We start from the raw sequence: 21,928 nt of genomic DNA, 5'->3' as shown, positions 1-21,928 counted from the left end.
TCCAGCAGAGCCCACGGACCACCGGACAGAATGGAAAGTGCATACCAAGGTGATCACCTTCCAGTGAGAGTCGGGTCTCCTCATGAAGGACTGAGTGCCTAGGACTGGCCACATAAGAGTTTCCACAATGTCCAGCCACGGTCAGGCCTTGGGTAGCCAGCCCAAGAGTGGAGAGTAGGGAGTGGGTAAAACATAGACACCTTTTGTCTACCCTAAATCCTTAAGGCTCCCCAAGCTCCTGAGTTTCCAAAGGCCCTTGTCCAGAGTATATGCTTGTTTGGGAACATGTGTTAACCAGGGAATTTGCATGGACGAGTTGGTGTTGGGGGAGAGGGCAGGGATGCATTTCCCCTCCAGTGTCCACCACAATGGCAGACACACTGGGCTGGGCCAGTTCATCTAGCTGACCACCGTGCCCTGGGAGTTAAGTCACTACCAATGCCAAGGGCTTGCCTCAGCAAGAACAGCTGTCAGGGACCGGGCAGGAATACAGACAGGGACCCTTCACTACACTATTCACACCTTCTTTAGCCACATTCAGGGCCAGCTGGGAGGTGGAGTCCCAGAAGCCTATCTGAAAACAGGAACCCTTTGATGGTTCTGAGCTAGGCTTAAAGCCAGCTCCATACTGACTTGGGCAAGGTACTTAAGTGCCTGTTTCCTCATCCATAAAGAAGTAATAAAAGCAGTACCAATCCCCTTAGGGTTGACGTGAGCATCAAATAAACTAATACGGGTACCTGGCACATTCAAGCTTTATAGAATTGTCCGCTATGATCGTAGGGGCATTTGGGGGATTGCTGAGCGTTAGCAACATAAAACATTCCTCAGCACCATCCCCTCCCCACCCCACCCCGGGTAGGTGGTGGAGCCAGAAATCCTGTGGGAGAAGGCAGAGACCCCAGCTGCCGGAGTGGATCGTGGGCTCCCGGCAGATGAGGACTCCTTCTGTGGCACCCAAGTGCCCAGGGCTGTGATCCGCGGCAGGTGCTCAGGAACCCTGAGTTACAAAAGAAAAGCGCTCACTTCCGTTCTGCCTCCAGTGTCCGCCGCGTCGTCAGACGACCTTGGCTGAGCCGAGGCTTCAAGGCTTCCGTTCTGTCTCCCTCCCCGCTGGGGCGGGACCGTAGACGCACCCGCCCAAGAAGGAAGTGGTTTAGTCACCCTGGGTAGGGGAGCAAACCTAGAGGTTGATCCCTCTCACGACCCCCTGCCCTTCTCTGCCACAAACCCCGCTCCCAGAAGTCCCTCCTTCCGTGCGGACTTGCACCTTCCAGCCGGATGTCTGGCGGCAAGTTATGGTCAGTGGAGGGCGGGATACAAGCACCGTGGGCCCCCCGCCCCCCCGGGGGGGCAGGGGGCCGGGGAAGCTAGAGTTTGAACTGACCACATGGAGTCACCAGGGTCACGGAGGTGGGGGCGGTACGGGGAGGAGCTGGAAGACCCCCTCTTTCAGGCTCGGCGGTACCCTAGCCTCCCTGGTGTCTGTCGAAGACTTGGAGAACCCAGAGTTCATCGGCGCAGGCAGGTTCGGGGTGGTGTTCCGGGCGCGACACAGGACGTGGGATTTAGATGTGGCGGTCAAGATCTTGAAGGGGTGAGTGACCTGAGCCACGGGCCTCCCAGGGTCTGCCCAAGGAGGAGGGGCCACTGCTGGGCCTGAATGGGGAGGGGAGGGATCATCCAGGAGTCAAGGGCGCCGCTCCATTCTTTCCTGGAGTGTAGGCAGGTGATATCCAGGGAGGTGAAGGCCATGGCAAGTCTGCGTAACCAGCACCTACTGCTCCTGCTGGGGGTCACCCAGGAGCTACAGTGGGAATCCACCTGCGGGCCGGCTCTGGTGACTCAGTTCCTGGAAAACGGTTCCCTGGCAGGGCTGCTGCAGCCCGGCTGTCCTCGTCCCTGGCCTCTCCTCTGCCGCCTGCTGCAGGAGTTGGTGCTGGGGATGTGTTACCTGCATAGCCAGAACCCCGTGCTTCTGCACCGGGACATCAAGCCCTCCAACGTCCTGCTGGACTCAGACCTGCACGCCAAGGTCAGCCTATCCATAGCCCAGCCCAGCCCCTGGACACAGAACTTGTTGCAGCCCTCTCTACTCCATACCCTCAGCATCTCCCTCCGGACACAGGGCTGCCCGAGGGTCAAAGCCCAGCCAGGAGCTTTAGCCCCTACCCTACCAGGTGGGAGCGACCCTGACCCATATGGTCAGTTCCACAGGCCCACCCACCAGTCCGTCCAAAGACCCATGGCTGACCTAGCTCAGGAGACTCAGACCTTGACCCAGCCCCCTGAAGAGGGGACCCAGACCTCCAACCCAAGGGCCCCACTGGTCCTGCCATTCCCCTAACCCTCAAAACCCCCTTTATAAGGCTGGACCTGTACCTTGTGGTGGGAGAGGGGATTCTGGAAGCTGCCTGGCCCTGTCCATCCTCTACCTTCCCCCTCTTCCTTCCCTTACAGCTGGCAGATTTTGGCCTGTCCACGTTTCAGAGAGGTTCAAGGTCAGGAGCTGGCTCTGGGGAGTCAGCCCCAGCCTACTTGGCCCCAGAACTGTTGGCTGATGTAAACCGGAACGCCTCCATGGCTAGCGATGTCTACAGGTAAGGTACCCACTCCAAACACACATTCCACATTTCTACACCTCTCTGGGCCCTTCTGGGGACCGTATATGGGAAAGGAATCTTTGCCAGCAGTTGGGCCAGGCCTCAGCTTTGTGTCTCCTGCAGCTTCGGGATCCTAATGTGGGCAGTGCTAGCTGGAAGAGAAGCTGAGAGTAAGACTGTGGGCAGACACTGGGATCCTTAACTCCGGGTGCCCTCCTCCTGCAAGCCTCCATACCTTCTTTCTTCCAGCTTACCCACTCAGGCCACCCAACCTTCTCCTCACCTCCCCTTGGACTACACTCCTTTCCCCCTTCCATGATGGAGCAAGTGGCCCCTCATACCCTGAATGTCTTCTCTTTACATTCCCTCACCCCTACCCCTGTAGTGGCCCAGACATCGCTGGAGCAGGAAGCAGGGTGTGAGAGGTGGATCCGGCCCCCGCTGACCAAGCTGCCCCAGCCCAGCCCTAAGACTCCTGGCTTGGAAGGACTGACGGACTTAATGCAGCACTGCTGGGGCCAGGAGCCCAAGGACAGGCCCTCCTTCCAAGGTGAACTGGCCAGTGAGCTGGCGGCCAGGGTAAGCCTGGATCTGTCAGCAGAGGGCTTCTCCCTGGGAAGGTTTGGCTCACCTGTCTGCCACCCACTCTGTCGTGTCTCCAGAATGCCGACGAAACACCGAGCAAGCCCTCAGTCTGGTAACCAAGGAGATGGATGCCGCAGTCTCCACGGTGAGTGTCCAGTGCCATACCCCCAACCCAGGAGCTGGGCAAGGATGGCACAACATGGCTCCCTTGGCCACTCAATGACTCCCCACTGACCACTGTTCTTTGTGCCTTAATCTTTGTCCTCACTCTCCCCACCTCACCACTGAGTTCCCAGGTAATAGATTATGGACCAAGAGACTCCTCCCTTGGGTTTAGGCTGGCTCTCCCACCTCCATGCCCAGAAAGCTCCCCGTGTCCTTGCAGGTGAAGAAATTCCTGTGTGAAAACCGGGGCAGCAACAGGATGTCGTCTGCGCCTAAGCCAGGCCCAGGAGGGACAGAAACGGAAGGCCCTAGGGGAACCACAGGAAGCCATGACATCATAGCCACTGAGATGCTAAACAAACTAAATCTGAAGGAGTCCCCCAGCTCTGTTCCTAAAAAATGCACAAACCTTCCTGAGAGGATCAGGGCACGGGGAGACAAAGTTCAGCCCGCCCAGGTAGCAGGGATATCTTCCGATTCAACAGCCCCATCTCCCCAAACTCCAGAGACCTCACTTTTCAGAAATCAGATGCCCAGCCCCAACTTGGCTTGGACCCCAGGTCCTGGACCCGAAGGGAATCAGGTGAGACACTGGCGGGACTAGAGGATGCGCTAGGACTCCCGTGAATCCTGTCCCCCTTGCCAGGGAGAACCTGGGGCTGAGGGGGATGCGGCAGGGGAACCGGTCCCGAGACGGAGAGCCTAAGAGAGCTGTGTTGTTTGCAGGGGGCTAAGAGACATGGCACCAACTGGTCTCCCAGGGCACCACGACCCAATCCAAAACCAGGTACCTGCTCCTCACTCCTTCCTTTCTCCTACTCAGTTCTCCCAATGGCTTCTTCCTCAAGACTGTCTAGAGATCCAGGTTACCTTGGGTAGCGGGAGAAAGGGCTAGGGGCCAACTACCCCAAACTTCTCATGTCATAAATGAAGAAACTGACACCCACTGGGCCTGGGTCCTGCTGAGGTCACACAGCAAAGCCTGGATTTGCCCTGGGCCTTCTGACTTTCCCCAGAACCAGCTCTGTGAACCCCTAACTTCTGCTGTTGCTCTGTTGGCTCAGAGGGGCTCCTAGAAGAAAAAAACCCAAATTTCAGGGTCTCAGACATCAGCTGCCACTCCTTCTGAGCTGCTGCAAACCCAGGTCCGAAGGGGCAGCACAACGCCCAAGGGCACATTTACACAGTCGCAGGCTGCCCTAGAGACCCCATACTTGGCATTTCCCCGGGATGGACACAAGGTGCCGCTGCCCCTCCACCCCGCCGCTCCTCCTAATTTTGAGTCCGTTTCCCCGACTGCTTCACCGCCCCACCAGTACAATTTCTCTTAAAGGGAATCCTGTTACCATACGTGACAGCCATGCGGTGCAGGTGGGAGACAACAACTACTTGGTTATACAAGAAGGAACTGCCTTGCCCACGCCAGGCCTGGCGCCTTGGGGCCAGGGTCGAGGCAGGCCGCGTGCCCCCCACAAGTAGGTTGGAAAGGAGGGCCGCAAGAACCAAGAAGCCCGGAGCCGGCTGCAGGGCTGGTATGACGCACCTTCTGAGCTACCTCTTGGATGTGAGGCAATTAGCTGAGGCTTTCTTTGAAGGCCAACTGATTTGTGCACAAAGAAGTCAATAAACGTGATGGGTTTTGAAAACCAAAGCGCCACACTTGGGAGGCTAAGGCTTAGGCCAGGGACTGGCGGTGGAGACGCGGATGGGAGACTGCGGTCGGAGCTGATCCGGAGGGAGGCCCTGCCCTCTAGCTGAGGCCGGAAGCGGGATGCTCCGGGCTGGGGGTGGGCGGCGGCGTGGCACACAAGGTCAGGGCCCAGCTGGCGGCAGGAAGGAATCCCTGAGGCCTTGGCTCCAGGGGCCGCTCTAATCTCTGGGCGGACCACTTCCTCTAGATCGACTGAGACCCCACCCTATACCAAAATTCTGGGGATAGTCTCCCTTTTCCTCTGGGCCCCCCTTTTCCTCTGGGCTACGGAGACGCCGCAGTGGGGTGCTGGGGAGAGGGCTCTCCACGGGCATTGGAAGACCCCGGCACATCTCTTGCCCTGCACAATGCCCCCAGCCTCTCTGAGGTCAGCCTGATTTCTTATTCCCCTCCACCGCAAGCGCTCACCGCCTGCGCTCCTGCGCGTGTTGCTGCCCAGGCGGAGCCCTTTGACCCTCAGCTGGTGTCTGCGGTGGAAAGCTTTGGCTCCACAGAGCTACACACAGACGTGCCCCCTCCCATGGAGCTGGACCCGGTGGGACAGGAACAGTTCAGACTCCACAGCAGCTGCATCCAGGCAGGAGGGGAGCAGAACGGGCCCACCCGCCGCCCCCTCCCCATCCCGACCTAAATCCTAGCCCCGATTTGGCCCCACATCCTTCCCTACATTCTCACCAGCCTTCACTCCAGCGCTCCTTCACTCTCCCGGTGGCCAAGGGCCCACCCCCATTTTGACACTTGCTGCTCAGCCTGGCCCACCCCACCCCCTCGCTTCTCCCACGGTTCGCATTCCCCTTGCTTGAGGGGGCTGGAGGAGGGAGGCAACGACAGTGTTAGAGGAGACAATGAGGGAGGGAGGAGGCCTGGGGAGTCCGCCTCGGCACGGGAAGGGGCCGGGCAGGGCAGTCCCGTCGGGGAAGTGGGAGGGGGCCCCGGCGCAGGGAGGGAAGAGCCCGCCGCCCGGGGCTCTGAGCCACTAGCTTCTCGGCGATCGATCGGGACTCGGCCACCGGCTGCCCCGGGCTCCCTCCTCGGGCCTCGCCCATTCAAGCCGCGGCAGCATCCCGGCAGTGAGTTTGGGGGTAAAAGAGGAACCCGAGGCTCCTTTGCTTCAACCCCAAATCCTGCCCCACCCGCAGCCGAGGCTTTTGCTAGGGCATCTCTGCAGTCTGGGTTTGAGGGAGGAGGAGTGAAGGATGGGGCAGTCTTCTCACAGCCAACTGGGAAAAGGCTGGGAGGCGCCGGGGAGTGCCTGGCAGCTGGGATTGCCACCAGGTTGGGGAAACGGGGTGGAAGTGGCTTGGACCCAGTGAGAGAGGCACAGTTGGGGCCCCGAGCGGCTACAGGCAGTAACGCGGCCCCTGGCCCTCCCCAGCCCGGGGGTCCGCCCTCCACCCCCGAGGCCACGCAGCCCAGGGCAGGGGGGACCATGGCCCGCCTCTTCAGTCCCCGGCCGCCCCCCAGCGAAGACCTCTTCTACGAGACCTACTACAGCCTGAGCCAGCAGTACCCGCTCCTGCTTCTGCTGCTGGTGATTGTGCTCTGCGCGCTCCTGGCGATGCTAGCTGTCGCCTCCGCCAGCGGCAGGGTGAGCGGGGCTGCTTCTGTTGGGGGTGGGGAGCTCCTTCCCGAGGGTGGCAGGAGGGTCACCGTCTAGAGGGTGTTTTCGGGGTAGGGACTTAGGGAGGGGTCTTCTTTTTGACATGCGTTCTTTGCTGGAACCCAGGAAAGAAGCACCGAGCCTTGCTAGGAAATGTAGTGATCCTGGACAAGTCACTGCACCTCTCTGGGCCACAGTCGCTGGGCCGCTGGGAGAAAGCTGAGCCCTGGGTGCTTTTAATTTCTCTCAGGGTACTGACAGACCTTCTGAGCTTCTGTGATCTACTGGTTCTAGAGTAAATTCAACACCGGGTTTTCCAGTTTTCCAGAAGGGAAATTACATGGGGCCCCGTGGGAATCTGTTTCCTGGTTTTCTTTCTCTCATAGGGGCTGTGGGGCAGCTGTACCCATAGACTCCCAGAAGGCATCCTCCATCCCACTCACATTTAGTCCCCAAATAAAGCCATTTCCAGTTTCCTTTTTTTTTTTTTTTTTTAGGAGAAAGAGGGTCTTCAATTCCATTTCTGGGAATATCTTGCTCCAAGTTTTCTTTTCACTTTTTGGAGGCGAGTTGGGGAAGCCACTAAACTGACCAATTCTTGCTGGGCCACCTTGAAGTCCAGGAAGAGGTGGGGACACAGGGCAGGGACAGCGGCAGGAGGTCGACGCCCAGACGGTGGTGAAAGTGTAGCGCTCCCCCCTGCCCTGCCACGAGGGAGGTTCCAGGTGCCCCCTGCTGCTGGAGCACTTTTTGGAGCTGGGGGGGCAGCTACTCCCACGCTTGTGCCCAGGGCAGGGAATCTCCTGAGCAAATTGGCCAGATTTGGATACACTCATTCCTAAGTGCCTTCTGTGAGGTAGGCTTTTTCACTTGCGTCAGGACCCCAGGATGGTGCTCCAATTCCTATTTGACAGATGAGAAAACGAGCTCAGAAAGGTCATAGGTTCACAAATGCGCCATATGGGTAGGCTCTGGGTAGATGGCCCAAGGCTCTAGCACCCTGCCAGTGAGATATGAGGTTGAACCATTGCAGGCTCTGTAGATTTTGTTTTTTAAGATTTTATTTATTTATTTGACAAGAGAGAGAGAGAGTGAGAGCAGGAACGCAAGCAGGGTGAGTGGGAGAATGAGAAGCAGGCTTCCAGCTGATCAGGGAGCCCCGATGCAGGGCTCGATCCCAGGACCCTGGGACCAAGACCTGAGCCGAAGGCAGACGCTTAACGACTGAGCCACCCAGGCGCCCCCCCCCCCCCCCCGCCCGGGCTCTGTAGATTAAAAACAGATTCTTGGCAACTTCCTATGGTTCAACCTAATCTGAATGGCCAGCCCAGGTGCCCTGTCTCCTTTTCCGACTTGAGTTTGAGACACTTTTCAGAAGTGGCCTGAGGGCTGCCTGTTCTTCAACTTGGAGGAGCTCCCCAAACTCCGCACTCCAGTCTTGCCGCAAGCACCCCCTCCCCACAGGATCTAGCTTCAGACCGGGGCTTCCTGACCACTGTGCTGTGCGCACTGGGTGGCTTCTCGCTGCTCCTGGGCCTGGCTTCCCGTGAGCAACGACTGCAGCGCTGGACACGCCCCCTGTCGGTCCTGGTGTGGGCCGCGCTACTCGGGCTAGGCCACAGCTTCCAGTTCACTGGGGGCCTGGTGAGCGCCTGGGACCAGGTGAGAGGAGCGGCAGGTGGAGCAGGGGGCAGGAGGACGCCCGGGCCAAGAGCAGCCAGCAGCTTCCCGTGCGCCTCTCCCCCAGGTGTCCTTTTTCCTCTTCATCATCTTCACCGTGTATGCCATGTTGCCCTTGGGCATGCGGGATGCCGCCGCTGCGGGCCTTGCCTCATCACTCTCCCACCTGCTGGTCCTTGGGCTGTACCTGGGGCCTCAGCCGGACTCCCGGCCAGCGCTGCTGCCGCAGGTGAGAACAAACGCACGTAGCCCAGGCCGCGCCCCCGGGCCCCCACTGCGCCCAGGGCCCGCTGGGCGGCATGCCGCTGGTTTCTCTGAGCATGCACCAACCGCTTGCTGAGCTGGGACTCCATGGCAGGGCGCCACGCTAAGCACAGGGTACAAACACATACACCTAGACGGTGCCCTGGTGGAGCTGGTACACCACTGCTGCATGATGCTGCAGACCCCAGAAGACCCCTCTGGGCCCACGGGGAAGGGACTTCCCCAGGGGACCAGAGTTGTGGGGACAGATGTGGATGATGGAACCTTCACAGCAAATGTAAAAATTGGAGCTTGAGTAGTTTTGTGCTGCGGGGGACACAGAGGGGCGTAGATGGTGGGGTGGTGTTCCAGGCAGAGGAAATGTGCGTGCAAGGGTTTCTAGACCTAAGAGGCCTTGTTGGTGCTCAACTGAGTCTAGAGCAGGGACACTGGGGCAGGAGAAGCGCCCCCGAGGGACTGGGCAGTGTGGCACCGATGGCCTGGAAATACTCCGGTCTCTCACTGTGGAGTCCTCCTGGGGACCAACTCCAGCTACACACGTAGCCACTCCCCCCGCCAGCTGCGGCCGGCGCGCTCTGAGGCTGACCCTCTCCGCTCCCCCAGCTGGCAGCAAACGCCGTGTTGTTCCTGTGCGGGAACGTGGCCGGGGCGTACCACAAGGCGCTGATGGAGCGCGCGCTGCGCGCCACGTTCCGGGAGGCTCTTCGCTCCCTGCACTCGCGCCGCCGGCTGGACACCGAAAAGAAGCACCAGGTCCGCTGGGCCTGGGAGGCTGGGCGGGACTGGAGTTTGAGAAAGGAGTTGTTTATATCACACAACAGGGCTCCTTTGCAAGCCGAATTACTTTGGGCAGGTTACTTGCCCTTCTCTCTCCTCCTTTGTAAAACGTGGCTACCGCCCACCTTGGAAAGTTGTGTTAAGTCTCGAAAACCCTGAAGCTTCTAAAAGCACTTTTATGATACTAAACGAAGAACCCTAATTCTGGCATCGGTGCTGGGAGTTCAGTCCCTAAAGGTGATTAGCGCAGGATGGGGTGCTGAAGCCCAGCTCTATGTGATGGGGAGGATCTGGGGGAGTAGCCTGGGGCCCACCTGGCGGGGCTGGGGAAGTGGGTGAGCTCCTAGGTCATTGGGAGGCTGGGACTCCTGGCTTTAGGTTGCAAGAGGGTGGGTGTTCATCGTGATCTCCTCCAGGAACACCTTCTCTTGTCCATCCTTCCTGCCTACTTGGCCCGAGAGATGAAGGCAGAGATCATGGCACGGCTGCAGGCTGGACAGGGGTCACGGCCAGAGAGCACCAACAACTTCCACAGCCTCTATGTCAAGAGGCACCAGGGAGTCAGGTATGAGAGGGGATGGCCAGAGGGGCGGGGGGTGTGGGCGGAGATCTTGGCCCCACTGATGCCATTTGCCCTGCCCAGCGTGCTGTATGCTGACATCGTGGGCTTCACGAGGCTGGCCAGTGAGTGCTCCCCTAAGGAGTTGGTGCTCATGCTCAACGAGCTCTTTGGCAAGTTCGACCAGATTGCCAAGGTCAGAGGGGACCTCCCTCCCTACCCAGGGACCTTCAAATGCCCCACCCTGGAGAGCCCCTCCCGAGGGAAACTCCTGCCACCTAAGATCCCAGTCCCATTTCAGAGCCCATGTATTCCAACGGAAGTAGGAAACCCTCTCAAACAACCCTAGGTATGGAGCTGCTCACCACACACCTCAAACCTGGAGAGACTTCTCAACAAGGCCCCACAAATACCCCAACAACAACACCCCCCAAATATGCTCAGAGCGCCCGGCATAGGGGTCTCTGGACACCACAACCAGATCTAGAGAGATCTTCAGATGTTCTAACCTTAGGGAGCCCTTCCAAGGGAACTCTCTGCCCTGTGCAACATCAGCCCAAGCCAGCCCAGCCACCTGTTCAGACCCCAGGGTTGCCCCCAACAAACCTAATTAGGTCTCCCCTAGAAAACCGCAGTCTTGAGGCTACTCTCATATGCTCAAATCTGAATACACCCTACACGTGCCGAAGCTGGGGGAGAGCCACAGACCTCAGCCAGCCCCATATCCAGTTAAGGGAATCCCTAGATCTGACCCAGAGACTCCCAACCTCAAAAGTTCTTCAGGAATACCACATTTGCTCCCACTTGTCCCAGCCCCCTCGTGCCTCCTCTGACCTCTAACCAGGTGCCCCCCCCCCCCCCCGCACACACACACACACACTCCCAGGAGCATGAATGCATGCGGATCAAGATCCTGGGAGACTGTTACTACTGTGTCTCTGGGCTTCCGCTCTCCCTGCCAGACCACGCCATCAACTGCGTGCGCATGGGGCTGGACATGTGCCGGGCCATCAGGTCAGCTCGGGGGGGCTGGCGGGAGCGGTACCAAGGGATGGATGTGGGCGAGGAGCAGGCAGGGTAGTGGAGGTCCTCTTGGAGAGAGGGAGGGGTGTGGCATGCGTAGAGGCGAAGGCGGCATTCAGACTGTCCCCTGCATACCCTGCTCAGGAAACTCCGGGCAGCCACTGGCGTGGACATCAACATGCGTGTGGGTGTGCATTCGGGCAGTGTTCTCTGCGGGGTCATCGGCCTACAGAAGTGGCAGTATGACGTCTGGTCCCATGATGTCACACTGGCCAACCACATGGAGGCGGGCGGCGTGCCAGGGTGAGATGTGGGGCTGCAGGAGGCCACAGGAAGAAACCAGCCGGGCCTCCCACATGCTGCCACCCTATTCATAGTTCCCTAAAATGAGCACAGTCCTACCTGGGGCTCGGGGAGATCCTGGCATGCAGGGAGGGGTGCTGGGAGACACCTCCTGGAACACAAGGCCTTGCTTAAAGTCAGACCTCCAGGAAGGATCCTGGGAAAAAATGAGAGGTTTGCAGGCCCTCCCTCCTGATTCTCACTGCCCCCTCTTTCCAGACGAGTACATATTACAGGGGCTACCCTGGCCCTGCTGGCAGGGGCTTATGCTGTGGAGGATGCATCCATGGAACACCGGGACCCATACCTTCGGGAGCTAGGGGAGCCCACCTACCTAGTCATCGATCCCCGGGTAAAAGCCCAGCCTGGACCCCATGGGCTGGCCCATCCTAACCACCCACAGCCACCAGGCCTGATCTCTTCTCCTTCGCCAGACATTGAATTCCTGGGTCCCAGGATGTCTGTCAAGGGGGAGGAGAGCCAACCTTCTAAGGGGTGTGGGGAGAATGTAGAAAGCATTTGTGATCTTGACTCTCAGCACTCATATGCCCCAGGCTGAGGAGGAGGATGAGAAGGGCACTGCGGGAGGGCTGCTGTCCTCTCTCGAGGGTCCCAAGATGCGGCCGTCACTGCTGATGACCCGCTACCTGGAGTCCTGGGGCGCAGCCAAGCCTTTTGCCCACCTGAGCCACCTAGAGAGCCCTGTGTCCACCTCCACCCCTCTCCCGGTAAGTGCACCTCCGTCGTGAGCCCGAGCACTTACGAACCCCTCCCGACTTCCCTGCCCTCACCACCAGTGAGTCACTTGATGACATCCCGAGGTCCTGAACTGTCTGGTTGCCCCAGTTACTGGTTCAGGCCTTTCCTTGTCCTTCCTTCTAGAGACAGGGCAAAGATCACCACCCTCTGGGCTCACCTGAGATGCAGAATCCTATAGACATCAGATCTATGGCCATTATTCCCCAACCTCCACTCGGGAACCCCCTTCCATCAGCACCACAGAGGTATAGGCCACACTTCTCCTAGCTCCGAAGCCAGTGCTCACAGCCATTCCCGCGGGGAAATGTCTCTGTCCAACTCCATTCCTGAGACTGCACACTCTCTTTTAATCCCCACCAGGACTGGGAAGGTGGGGGCGAATCAGTTGTTGCCCCGACTCTCCAGCATGTGTATGAGAATAAAATGAGGTGACAGTGAAAATCTCACATGGCCTTAAAGGACGTCACCCTGAGCAGGCAGGGGTCAGGGAGGGAGGGAAGAGAGGACACAAGGGGACGGTGGATTACTGGCTGATCCTGTGCTTGGCACCCTCAGCTCATCGGTGACCCACTAGCTGGTGCAGGAGTCTTCATCTCCCCCACCAGCAGGCTCTTAGGTTTGGTGCTTGGTGACAAGCAGCCAGAACCCCCTCTTGCAGGGACTGAAGCCATGTCCCCAAAGGCTTGCCCCAGGAGCAACTTCCTCAGCCTGCCCTCCTCCATTTGATCTGATCTTCCCAGAACTTTCCCAGCCACCTTTCTGCAGATCTTCCGCTCAGAATCTTCTCTACTAGGTAGACCCAGTTGGGTATATGGGATGACTTCAGAGGACACTTTCTGTGTTCTGGTTCCCCTCCCCACCCACCCAGCAGGAAAGCAGGCCAGAGATCAGTGAGCACTGTGGAGTGGGGGGACCTTGGCAGCAGTGGTTCAGGAGAATACCTAATTCGAAGACTTAACATAGGGTAGGGGAAAGGTCAGAAGGGCTAAGCAGGCAGGAAGGAGAGGAAGAAAGAATCCAAGACCCTGCTCACTCTTGCAGGATGGAGCCCCCCACTCCCCAGGGGGAGGAGGTAGAGTAGAGGGTGGGCTTTGGTGGGAGCCCAGGGACTGTGAGACAGTGTTGGGTGCAATGCCCATGGTGAGATGCCCCCCCAGAACCCATGCCAGACCTCCCCAAGACCCCACTAGTGTGCAGGCTAACAAGTGTCAGCGTGGAGAAGTTGGAACCCCTAGTTCAAGGATATCTCCCAAGGCAGGACCTCACCAGCCCAGAAATTCACTTCCCAGCCCCTGAAGTGCCAAGCCCTCAGCCAAATGTCAGGAACCCTGAGAATGACATCAGCTTATCCTTAAACAATGGGGACCTCTGGGGTGGCAGTGCGTTGTTGGTGCTAGTGTGTACCTACCATCCGTCTGTCCGTCCATCCATCCATCCTTTCCACAATCTTAAAGCACCTACTATGTGGCAGGCACGAGGCTAGTTCTTGAGAAGACAGAAATGAATAAAACGTTTTCCCTGCCTTCGAATAACATACAGGCATTGAGCAAGGTGGAGAGGCAGGTGGGTAGTTTGAAAAAAGTTAGGCCCGGACCAAGATGCGTAGATGGGCTCCTACCTAGAACATCCCTCTTAATCTCCCTTTTCCTCTCCTCTCCCTCTCCCATACACCGGGTTTGGGTTTGGGGGGATGAGGTAGCCCCCTGTGATCCTGCTGCCTTCACATGAGCCAGGGGAGAACGAAAGAACAGTCACCAGACGCCTGGCCCTGGGCAGGGGCCGCTGCACTTCACTCTCTTTCTTGGGGCTTGTCTCACCTGCTTTACTTGTCTGCTTGCTTTCATATCTTTACACACAGCACGCTTTCCTTTTACTGCAGAAAAGAATGACTGTGACCAGGTTTGTTTCTCTTCCTTCCTCTTTCCCTTTCTTCTTGTTTTTTGTTTTCTGCTCCCACCACCTCCCAGCTCAGCCTGACCACAAAGGAGCCAGAATGTTCGGCGTCATCACTTCAGTTTAAACGAACGAGGATTTTTTGGCACGCTGGGGGGATGGGCAAGTCCCCGTCTTTGGGGTTTGTTCAGTCCTTAGGGAAGATGACCACCCCTCAAGCCTACAGAGTTGTCTCATAAGTGGTATAAAACTGAGGAAATGAGAGCATAAGGACCCCTGGGTGTCTGAAGAGTCTGGAAGAACTTTTAAGGCATAAATGTGGTTTGACCCTTCCCTTAAGGACAGGTGGGATTTGATGGAAAGAGGAAGCCATCAGAGGCAGGGGAAACACATCAGATGCTCACAGCCAAGGACATGTATAGACATGGAATGCCTCACTGCAGAGAGGCTTCAAGGATGCTCAGCATTGCCTCATCTCCCCCCTTTGCTGTGTACTCCCGACAGGAGAAGGCCCTGGCCTCCTTCAGCCCCCAGTGGAGCCTGGACCGGTGAGGAGGCCCCAGCAACTCTGTCTGAGTGACCTGCCTCCATCCTCCCTAGGGGGGCTGCTCCCGCTTTGCCCACATGCTATGGAGGGTCTCCTGTGGTGACAGGCTGGGCTCTCACCGTGCAGGAGCCGTACCCCCCGGGGACTAGATGAGGACCTGGACACTGGGGATGCCAAGTTCTTCCAGGTCATCGAACAGCTCAACTCTCAGAAGTATGGAGAACAGAAGGCGGCTGGGAGGGTTTCGGGGCTGGGCCCCCGCGGTATGGGACGGATGTGTTCCCCTGAGGACCCGGCAGGAAGGGAGCGGCTTCCCTGCTCCAGCCCAGGGAAACACACACCTGGTCACCACCCCCCACCCACCCTGCCCTGCCCTTTCCTCTCTGGGGCTCACTGCCCTCCACCTCCCACCAGACAGTGGAAGCAGTCAAAGGACTTCAACCCACTGACACTGTACTTCAGAGAGAAGGAGCTGGAGAAAGAGGTGGGTGTGGGGGGTGATAGCGGAGAATTTTCTAACCTTAGTTCCTTGGCCTTGGGGAGCGGGCAAGCCCCATGGTCGCACCTCACCTCCCAGGTCTGCTCAGTTTGTGATCCTGGGGGTGAGGGGCTTGGGCCTCTCTCCAAATGGACGTCACCCTGTCGATTGGGTCCCTAGGTGGGGATAGGAGGGAGGAGGGCGGCTCCTCAGAGAACCGGTAGGGGGTACCTGAGACTGAACTGGGGGGGGGCGCATGAGTCTGGGGCACCCGCTTCTTGCCTGCAATGGACACCTCCAAGGTGATGGGCAGCCCTGGTGGCCCCTGTCGCCACACTGACCCCTGTCCTTCCAGTATCGACTCTCTGCCCTCCCCGCCTTCAAATACTATGCAGCCTGCACCTTCCTGGTCTTCCTCTCCAATTTCATCATCCAGATGCTGGTGACCAACAGGTGAGAGCCCCATGCAAGGGCGGCCCTGAGTCTCGTACAGGGACCGCCAGGCTCCTGCTGATCCTTGACCCACACTTTCTTCCTTTACCCACTTCCTCTTGGCTTCAGACACTGAGCCACAGAGGAAGTATGTGTTCTGAGGAAGCAGTGATAATCACAGCCTTCATTTTACTATCTTACACCCTGTGGACTGTCTACATAATCCAAGCACTTTCACATGCCTGTCTCTGGGTCCTGACAACTTTTCCATGAAACAGGTTCTGTTTTCATTGAGAAGCCCAAATCTCACAGCAAATGAGCTTAGAAAGGAGGTCCCCGTTTTTAGTCCATGGCTAGGAGGGGCTGCAAGGACTTGTCCAAAACTCAGCCAGGTGCAAGAGCTTTGGCCTGAAGGCCCAGAGACTGGCCTGATGGGGCCTCGGCCCCTTCGTGAGCCCCCTGCCCCCTTCCAGTACTGTCCCTACCTTATTAGCCCCTGCCCCCCACCACCACTGCCCTAGACCCCCTCAGCTTTCCCGGATCATTGGCATGCAATGCCTTGTATTGGCCCAGACCCCACTGGGGGCCAGTTCAGATCCCCAGGACTGCTCCTCCCCACGTCTCCCAACCAGGGTGCACAGCACCCTCGCGGCACACAGACCGTCCTCTGACCCTTCAAGGCCTCACTCACTCTTGTCTCCCTAGGCCCCCAGCTCTGGCCATCACTTATAGCGTCACCTTCCTCCTCTTCTTCCTCCTCCTCTTCGTCTGCTTCTCAGAGCACCTGACGGTGAGGTGGGCTGGGGGGTGGAAGTGGTCAGTTGGGCCCTGACCATGACCTGGCCTGAGGGGGGTGTGCCCCAGCCCCATGGCTAAGATTCTTGTGCTCCTTCCACAGAAGTGTGTCTTGAAAGGCCCCAAGATGCTGCACTGGCTGCCCGCACTGTCTAGCCTGGTGGCCACACGGCCCGGCCTGCGAGTTGCCCTGGGCACGGCCACCATCCTCCTCGTTTTTGTCATGGCTATTACCAGCCTGGTGAGGGCAGAGGGGGCCCTGTGCACCCCCATCAGGGCCTGTTGGACCCATCAGAGGCTGAGAGGGGGCCCCTGGATTTGGGAGAGCAGCTGGACCAAGGCCAGAGGATCCTGGCAATGTCGGACAAGCATAAAGAAAAAAATTAATCTGCCACCTGCGTAATTGTTTATAACACTCTGGTGGACATCGTTCCTATCTTTTCTATGTAGGCAGATCTTCATTGCTTAGCTCACTCACTATGATTTTGTAGCTGAGCCTGGCGGGTTTTTCAGAACTTAGAATCACTCCTAGAATTCTATCCCTGAAAGACACCTTAGGAATCCTCCCCCAGCCAAGTCACAGAAGAGGAAGCTGAGGCCCAGAGAGGTAATGTGGCTGGCAAGAGATCACACAGTGGATCCATTGGCAGGCTAGTGCTCAGGACACCCACTCCTCCCATCCCTGACCGCCCAGCGAGGACCCCAGTGCTAAGGCTCCCTCACCAGCCCAGAAATAGCAGGATCCACCCCTTTGGAGGAGTCTGGCCCTCACTCATCCCTAGGTCAGCTGAAACCCAGCACAAGCCACCATTGTGCCCCAGGAGCTGCCTGCCCACCTCAGCTCTTCACCTCCTTCTGCAGTTCTTCTTGCCGGCAGCATCAAACTGCACTTCCCGGGCTGCCAATGTGTCCTCCGTGGCTTCCAACCTCTCCTGGGAGCTCCCTGGGTCCCTGCCTCTCATCAGCGTCCCAGTGAGTGTTCCTCACAGCCCTTAACTTCTTTCTCCAGAGCCTTCCTTGGCCCATCCCCCACCCCCTTACTTGAGAAGCATTCCATCCTATGGATTGGGATGGACATAAAACACACTCGGTGTGTGTTTGTGTGTATGACACCCCCCTGGGCCCTGGGAGGGGCAGGACAGGAGCCCTGGGATATTCTCCCACCCCTGCCCGTGGCATATGCCCCGCCCCTTGACCACCCCACCCGGCCCCACAGTACTCTATGCACTGCTGCGTGCTGGGGTTCCTGTCCTGCTCCCTTTTTCTGCACATGAGCTTCGAGCTGAAGTTACTGCTGCTCCTGCTCTGGCTGGGGACCTCTTGCTCCCTCTTCCTGCACTCCCATGCCTGGCTGTCTGACTGTGTCCTCGCCCGCCTCTATCCGGCTCCCTCGGACTCCAGGTGCGCACAGCCGCTGGACAGAGGGGCCCGGGGCCTCTTGGAGCAGAGCAGAGCTGTCCTCGCCTCACTGACCTGAAAGGGGGAGGGTGGCTGAGGGCTACATGGGCCCTTGGGGTAGGGAGGAGGCCATCAGGAAGGGGCAGGGCAAGGGGCAACCCTGATGTGTGGCCTCCTCAGGCCAGGGGTGCTGAAGGAGCCCAAACTGATGGGAGCTATCTCCTTCTTCATCTTCTTCTTCACCCTCCTTGTCCTGGCTCGGCAGGTAAGTCACCCAGCTCAACTGTCCAGAGCTTCCCTTTGAAGAGGGAGGCGGGGGGTCCCCATATTTGTGACTTGGTCTCTCTCACCCTTTCCCTCAATCCTACATCTCCAGGGTTGAGCCCAAATGGTGTGCCCATTGGAAGCTCCTAAGTGAACCTTCCAGCTCCCTTTCTTTCTCCTTCACTCCCCAAGGGAGGGGCCCTCAAATTCTCCCTCCCTCGTCCCTCCCACCCCACGTCCAGGAAAACCACCCTCAAGAAAGAATCTGCTGCCAATTCTGTCTACCCTAGTTTGAATCTAGTTTCAAGGTAGCCTCCCCAGGGAAAGTTGGCCCTTGAGCCTTCTGTCCAGACTGGGGAGTGGTGTGGTTTGAGGCATCATGGAGTTCGGGGGGGGCGGGGGGGGAGGGTGAACCCTCAGGGGCTGAGGCTCCCCCTGCATTGTGTCTCCCCTTGGGCCCCTGGTGACCCTGCCAGAATGAGTATTACTGCCGCCTGGACTTCCTGTGGCAGAAGAAGCTGCGGCAGGAGCAGGAGGAGACAGAGACAATGGAGAACCTGACGCGGCTACTGCTGGAGAATGTGCTCCCTGCGCACGTGGCCCCCCAGTTCATTGGCCAGAACCGGCGCAACGAGGTGACTCCCCCCCCAACTCCTGAGCCCCAGATGCCATGGGTACTAATTTCGGATGGAAATCTTGGCCCTCGGCCATTGTCTCTGGATCCCCCCACAGTGGGTTGGGTGGCCACCCGGGTCCCTGTCCCTGTCAGGTTGGTGCCTCCATCTTCATAAGCTCTTAGGCTTCGTCTGCTGAGCACAGAACCCCTGTGTTCCAAGTTCTTACTTAGAAGGAGTGTCTTCTCCAACCCATGGCCACTCCATACCTCCCAGAAGCTTCTTCGAGTGTTGATGGGAGTTGTGTGGAAGACACGCAGTCCACCCAGCCCTCTGGACCTGCACTATCCAGGATGGTAGCCAGTAGCCATGTGTGGCCATTTACATTTAAATTAATTAAAATAGAACGTTCAGGGCCTCAGCCTCACTGGCCACACTTCAAGTGTCTAAGAGCTGCTTATGGCCGGTGGCTGCCGTATCGGACATCACATACATAGAACTTTCCAACACCACAGGAATTTCCATTGGTAGATGTTCATCTCTATCCTCACATGTGCTCTAGTCAGACCATCATTCAGCAGTAAGATAGGTTAGAAAGACCATCTCCACAGACATGATCCCAGTTCTTGAAGAGACTCCCTTCACGTTGCTATGAGGTGATCCTGACTCCAAACCCCTGTCTCTCCTGGAATCATAATGAGACCCAATCTTTGACTCCTGAGTCACACATCCCTGGGGTAACCTGGCCCTACCCCTCTCCCTCCTTTCCAGTCCTTCTTAAATGGAGGGGTAAGAGTATGGACACAGGGAGGAGGGCCCATGCAGACCCGTAGGGGGGAAGAACGTGGCTTGCTCCCTCATCCCAGCCTCCCACCCTCCAGGACCTCTACCACCAGTCCTACGAGTGTGTCTGTGTCCTCTTCGCCTCAGTTCCAGACTTTAAGGAGTTTTACTCTGAATCCAACATCAACCACGAGGGTCTAGAGTGTCTGCGGCTGCTTAATGAGATCATTGCTGATTTTGACGAGGTGACAACTCCAAGGGTCCCCCAGACCCTTTGTCTTGGATGCTAGAATTTCCCACCAGTCCCTCCTGCCCGCTTACTCTCCAGCCAGGGGCCCATCCTCCTCTCCCTGGCCCTGCCGCTCCTCCTCTGATCCCCCAGCTTTCCAGCAACTCTTCCCACAATCCACTCTCCCTCCTGCCACGCTCCCTGACCCCACAACCTGGTCCTTTCGTCTTCAAAGGCCTGGGGCTGGGCTTCTGAGAGGGAGGAGGGAGAGAGCAAGAAAGACCGGGGACACAGCCTCCTTTCTGTACAGCTGCTCTCAAAGCCCAAGTTTAGTGGGGTGGAGAAGATCAAAACCATCGGCAGCACCTACATGGCAGCCACAGGCTTAAATGCCACCTCCGGACAGGACACACAGCAGGTACAGCATCCCTTCCTTACCCACCAGCCCCCATCTGGGCTTGCGCTCCCGGGCCCTCACTGACCCACGCTGGTGGGCCGGCCCGTTGCTAGGACGCTGAGCGAAGCTGCAGCCACCTGGGCACCATGGTGGAGTTTGCAGTGGCCCTTGGATCGAAGCTGGATGTCATCAATAAGCACTCTTTCAACAACTTCCGCCTGCGTGTGGGTGAGGGCCCTCCCTTGCTGGGGCAGTCTGGGACTTCCTCTTCACCTTCTCAGGCTCTTCCTCCCCCCCAAGTCCTTTGTTAGCTACTCCCCAGTTCACCCCTGGACCCCCCCCCCCCACCAGCCTCATCCCTGGGGGTGGAGCATGAAGCTGCTGGGCCAGGAGCTCTGAGGCTCAGCCACCCCTTCCCTAAGCCAGACCCCTCCAGACCCATCCTCCTTTCCTCTAAGACCTCCAGGCCTTCCCCCTGAGTCCTGGAGCTTCCTCCTCCCCTCGCCCTCCTTAAACTACGCCCCGCCCACCTCCCAGGGCTCCTCCTGACCACACCTCTTGTCAGGGTTGAACCACGGACCTGTAGTAGCTGGAGTGATTGGGGCCCAGAAGCCTCAGTACGACATCTGGGGCAACACGGTGAACGTGGCCAGCCGCATGGAGAGCACTGGAGTCCTGGGCAAGATCCAAGTGAGGAGGCCACATTGGAGGCATGGGGTGGGGGGATAGGACAGGGCCACCCCCACACTCCAGGCTCACACCCTTTCAATCCCAGGTGACTGAAGAGACAGCCCGGGTGCTGCAGGCCTTAGGCTATACCTGCTACAGCCGGGGCATCATCAAGGTCAAAGGCAAAGGGCAGCTCTGCACCTACTTCCTGAACACAGATTTGACACGAACTGGCCCTCCTTCGGCCACGCTAGGCTGAGACCCCCATCCTCTCTATTCTAAGATCCTCAATAAAAAGACTCTGGGGGCACCTGGCTGGCTCAGTGGGTTGAGTGTCCGACTCTTGATTTAGGCTCAGGTCATGATCTCAGGGTCGTGAGATTGAACCCTGCTTTGGGCTCCGCACTGAGCGTGGAACCTGCTTAAGATTCTCTCTCTCCCTCTGCCCCTTCGCTCTCTCTCTCTCCTCTCTCTCTGAAAAAAAAGACTCTGGTATGACTGGAGCCAAGCGATGTCGAAGCTTCTGGTATAGCTGCAGATCACCTTCTCCTTGCCTCTCAACAGGATGCTTCTTCCCAAGCTAAACTGAGTGTCTGTGTGTATGCAAGTGTGATCATGAATATGTTAGAAAGGAGTGATTCTTCACAAGCTCAGGCAGAGGACTGCCTCAGCCTCCCTGCCTGGTTCCAGTATTTTGTACACCTTGGAAGCGTAAAGAATTTTAGCCACGTGACTCAAAATAAGGATTTGTCCTTTCCTGCTCCCCACCCACAAATATTGGGAAGGAATGGCTAGGAAAATGTCATTTGACCTTTATTCATTCCATAAACACTAAGTAAGCACCTACTCTGTGCTTCCTAGGCAGCATGGGTGCGAGAGGCCTGGGAAATGATCTGTCGGGTCCCTCCCTCTTTTCAGCTGCTGCTGTCAGATTGACCCATGCTTTCCAGCCAAGACCTGTAGACAGTTTTGGGATTCTCTTGTTCTCAGGTCCCTCAGATGCCCCCTTGCTTCCTTCTGCATCCTCCTGTGCAGGTGCTGATATTATGGGGGTCTTAAAGCATCCCTGGTTCATTCCTAGTTGCTCAAATTTGGGGGTCTGTGAGCGATATCTTGACACCCTAGGTTTGTTACAGATGTTGCACATGGATTCTTGGTTTTTCTCCTAGTTGCTCTTTCTTTATGGGAGAGATTCAAAAAGTACTCCGCAGCCACTTCTGCTACCATCCTCCTAAAATGCTGTTGGAACAGAGCCAGTCTGAGGCTCTCTAAAACAGTCATCCCTCAGAAAGAATGACTTAACCCTCTCATTTGTGGGAATCTTAATTTCGTAAGAGTGACCAGGGTCACAGAGGGCATCA

General features: G+C 57.7%; 2 protein-coding genes across 14 annotated transcripts; both read left to right on the top strand.

Moving 5' to 3' along the window:
- The first annotated feature begins 1,132 nt into the window (after positions 1-1,132).
- On the top strand, positions 1,133-6,105 carry RIPK3 (receptor interacting serine/threonine kinase 3). Of its 6 annotated transcripts, none has more exons than XM_078053506.1 (10): positions 1,133-1,301; positions 1,457-1,597; positions 1,726-2,035; positions 2,461-2,600; positions 2,727-2,773; positions 2,989-3,153; positions 3,266-3,333; positions 3,574-3,936; positions 4,080-4,140; positions 5,466-6,105. In XM_078053506.1, the coding sequence occupies exons 1-10, from the start codon at positions 1,282-1,284 to the stop codon at positions 5,693-5,695; spliced, it is 1,545 nt and encodes a 514-aa protein (XP_077909632.1). In that variant the 5' UTR covers positions 1,133-1,281; the 3' UTR covers positions 5,696-6,105. The 6 variants fall into 6 exon arrangements, 4 of the variants coding, with proteins under 4 accessions (XP_077909632.1, XP_077909631.1, XP_077909634.1 ...); XR_013440641.1 differs by adding an exon at positions 4,687-4,885 and having other exon boundaries at positions 1,136-1,597; positions 5,504-5,597; XR_013440640.1 differs by adding an exon at positions 4,687-4,885 and having other exon boundaries at positions 1,136-1,597; positions 5,466-5,511.
- On the top strand, positions 6,054-20,890 carry ADCY4 (adenylate cyclase 4). 8 transcript variants are annotated; one of them, XM_036114708.2, is made up of 26 exons: positions 6,054-6,134; positions 6,440-6,652; positions 8,129-8,326; positions 8,412-8,573; positions 9,212-9,361; positions 9,802-9,950; positions 10,029-10,140; positions 10,831-10,958; positions 11,112-11,270; positions 11,529-11,661; positions 11,864-12,037; positions 14,466-14,509; positions 14,635-14,721; positions 14,923-14,992; positions 15,342-15,439; positions 16,124-16,208; positions 16,317-16,454; positions 17,075-17,185; positions 17,430-17,614; positions 17,792-17,876; positions 18,352-18,510; positions 19,371-19,517; positions 19,812-19,919; positions 20,012-20,126; positions 20,464-20,588; positions 20,674-20,890. In XM_036114708.2, exons 2-26 carry the CDS (start codon positions 6,494-6,496, stop codon positions 20,824-20,826), a joined length of 3,234 nt encoding a protein of 1,077 aa, XP_035970601.1. In that variant the 5' UTR covers positions 6,054-6,134; positions 6,440-6,493; the 3' UTR covers positions 20,827-20,890. The 8 variants fall into 8 exon arrangements, with proteins under 8 accessions (XP_035970601.1, XP_077909624.1, XP_077909625.1 ...); XM_078053498.1 differs by having other exon boundaries at positions 19,737-19,919; XM_078053499.1 differs by having other exon boundaries at positions 19,737-19,919; positions 20,436-20,588.
- The last annotated feature ends 1,038 nt before the right edge of the window (positions 20,891-21,928 follow it).

The sequence above is a fragment of the Halichoerus grypus genome, chromosome 8 (genome assembly GCF_964656455.1).
Source record: "Halichoerus grypus chromosome 8, mHalGry1.hap1.1, whole genome shotgun sequence".
Taxonomy (NCBI): domain Eukaryota; kingdom Metazoa; phylum Chordata; class Mammalia; order Carnivora; family Phocidae; genus Halichoerus; species Halichoerus grypus.
The sequence above is the reverse complement of the archived record's forward strand: the minus strand, read 5'-3'. Positions and strand labels throughout refer to the sequence as shown.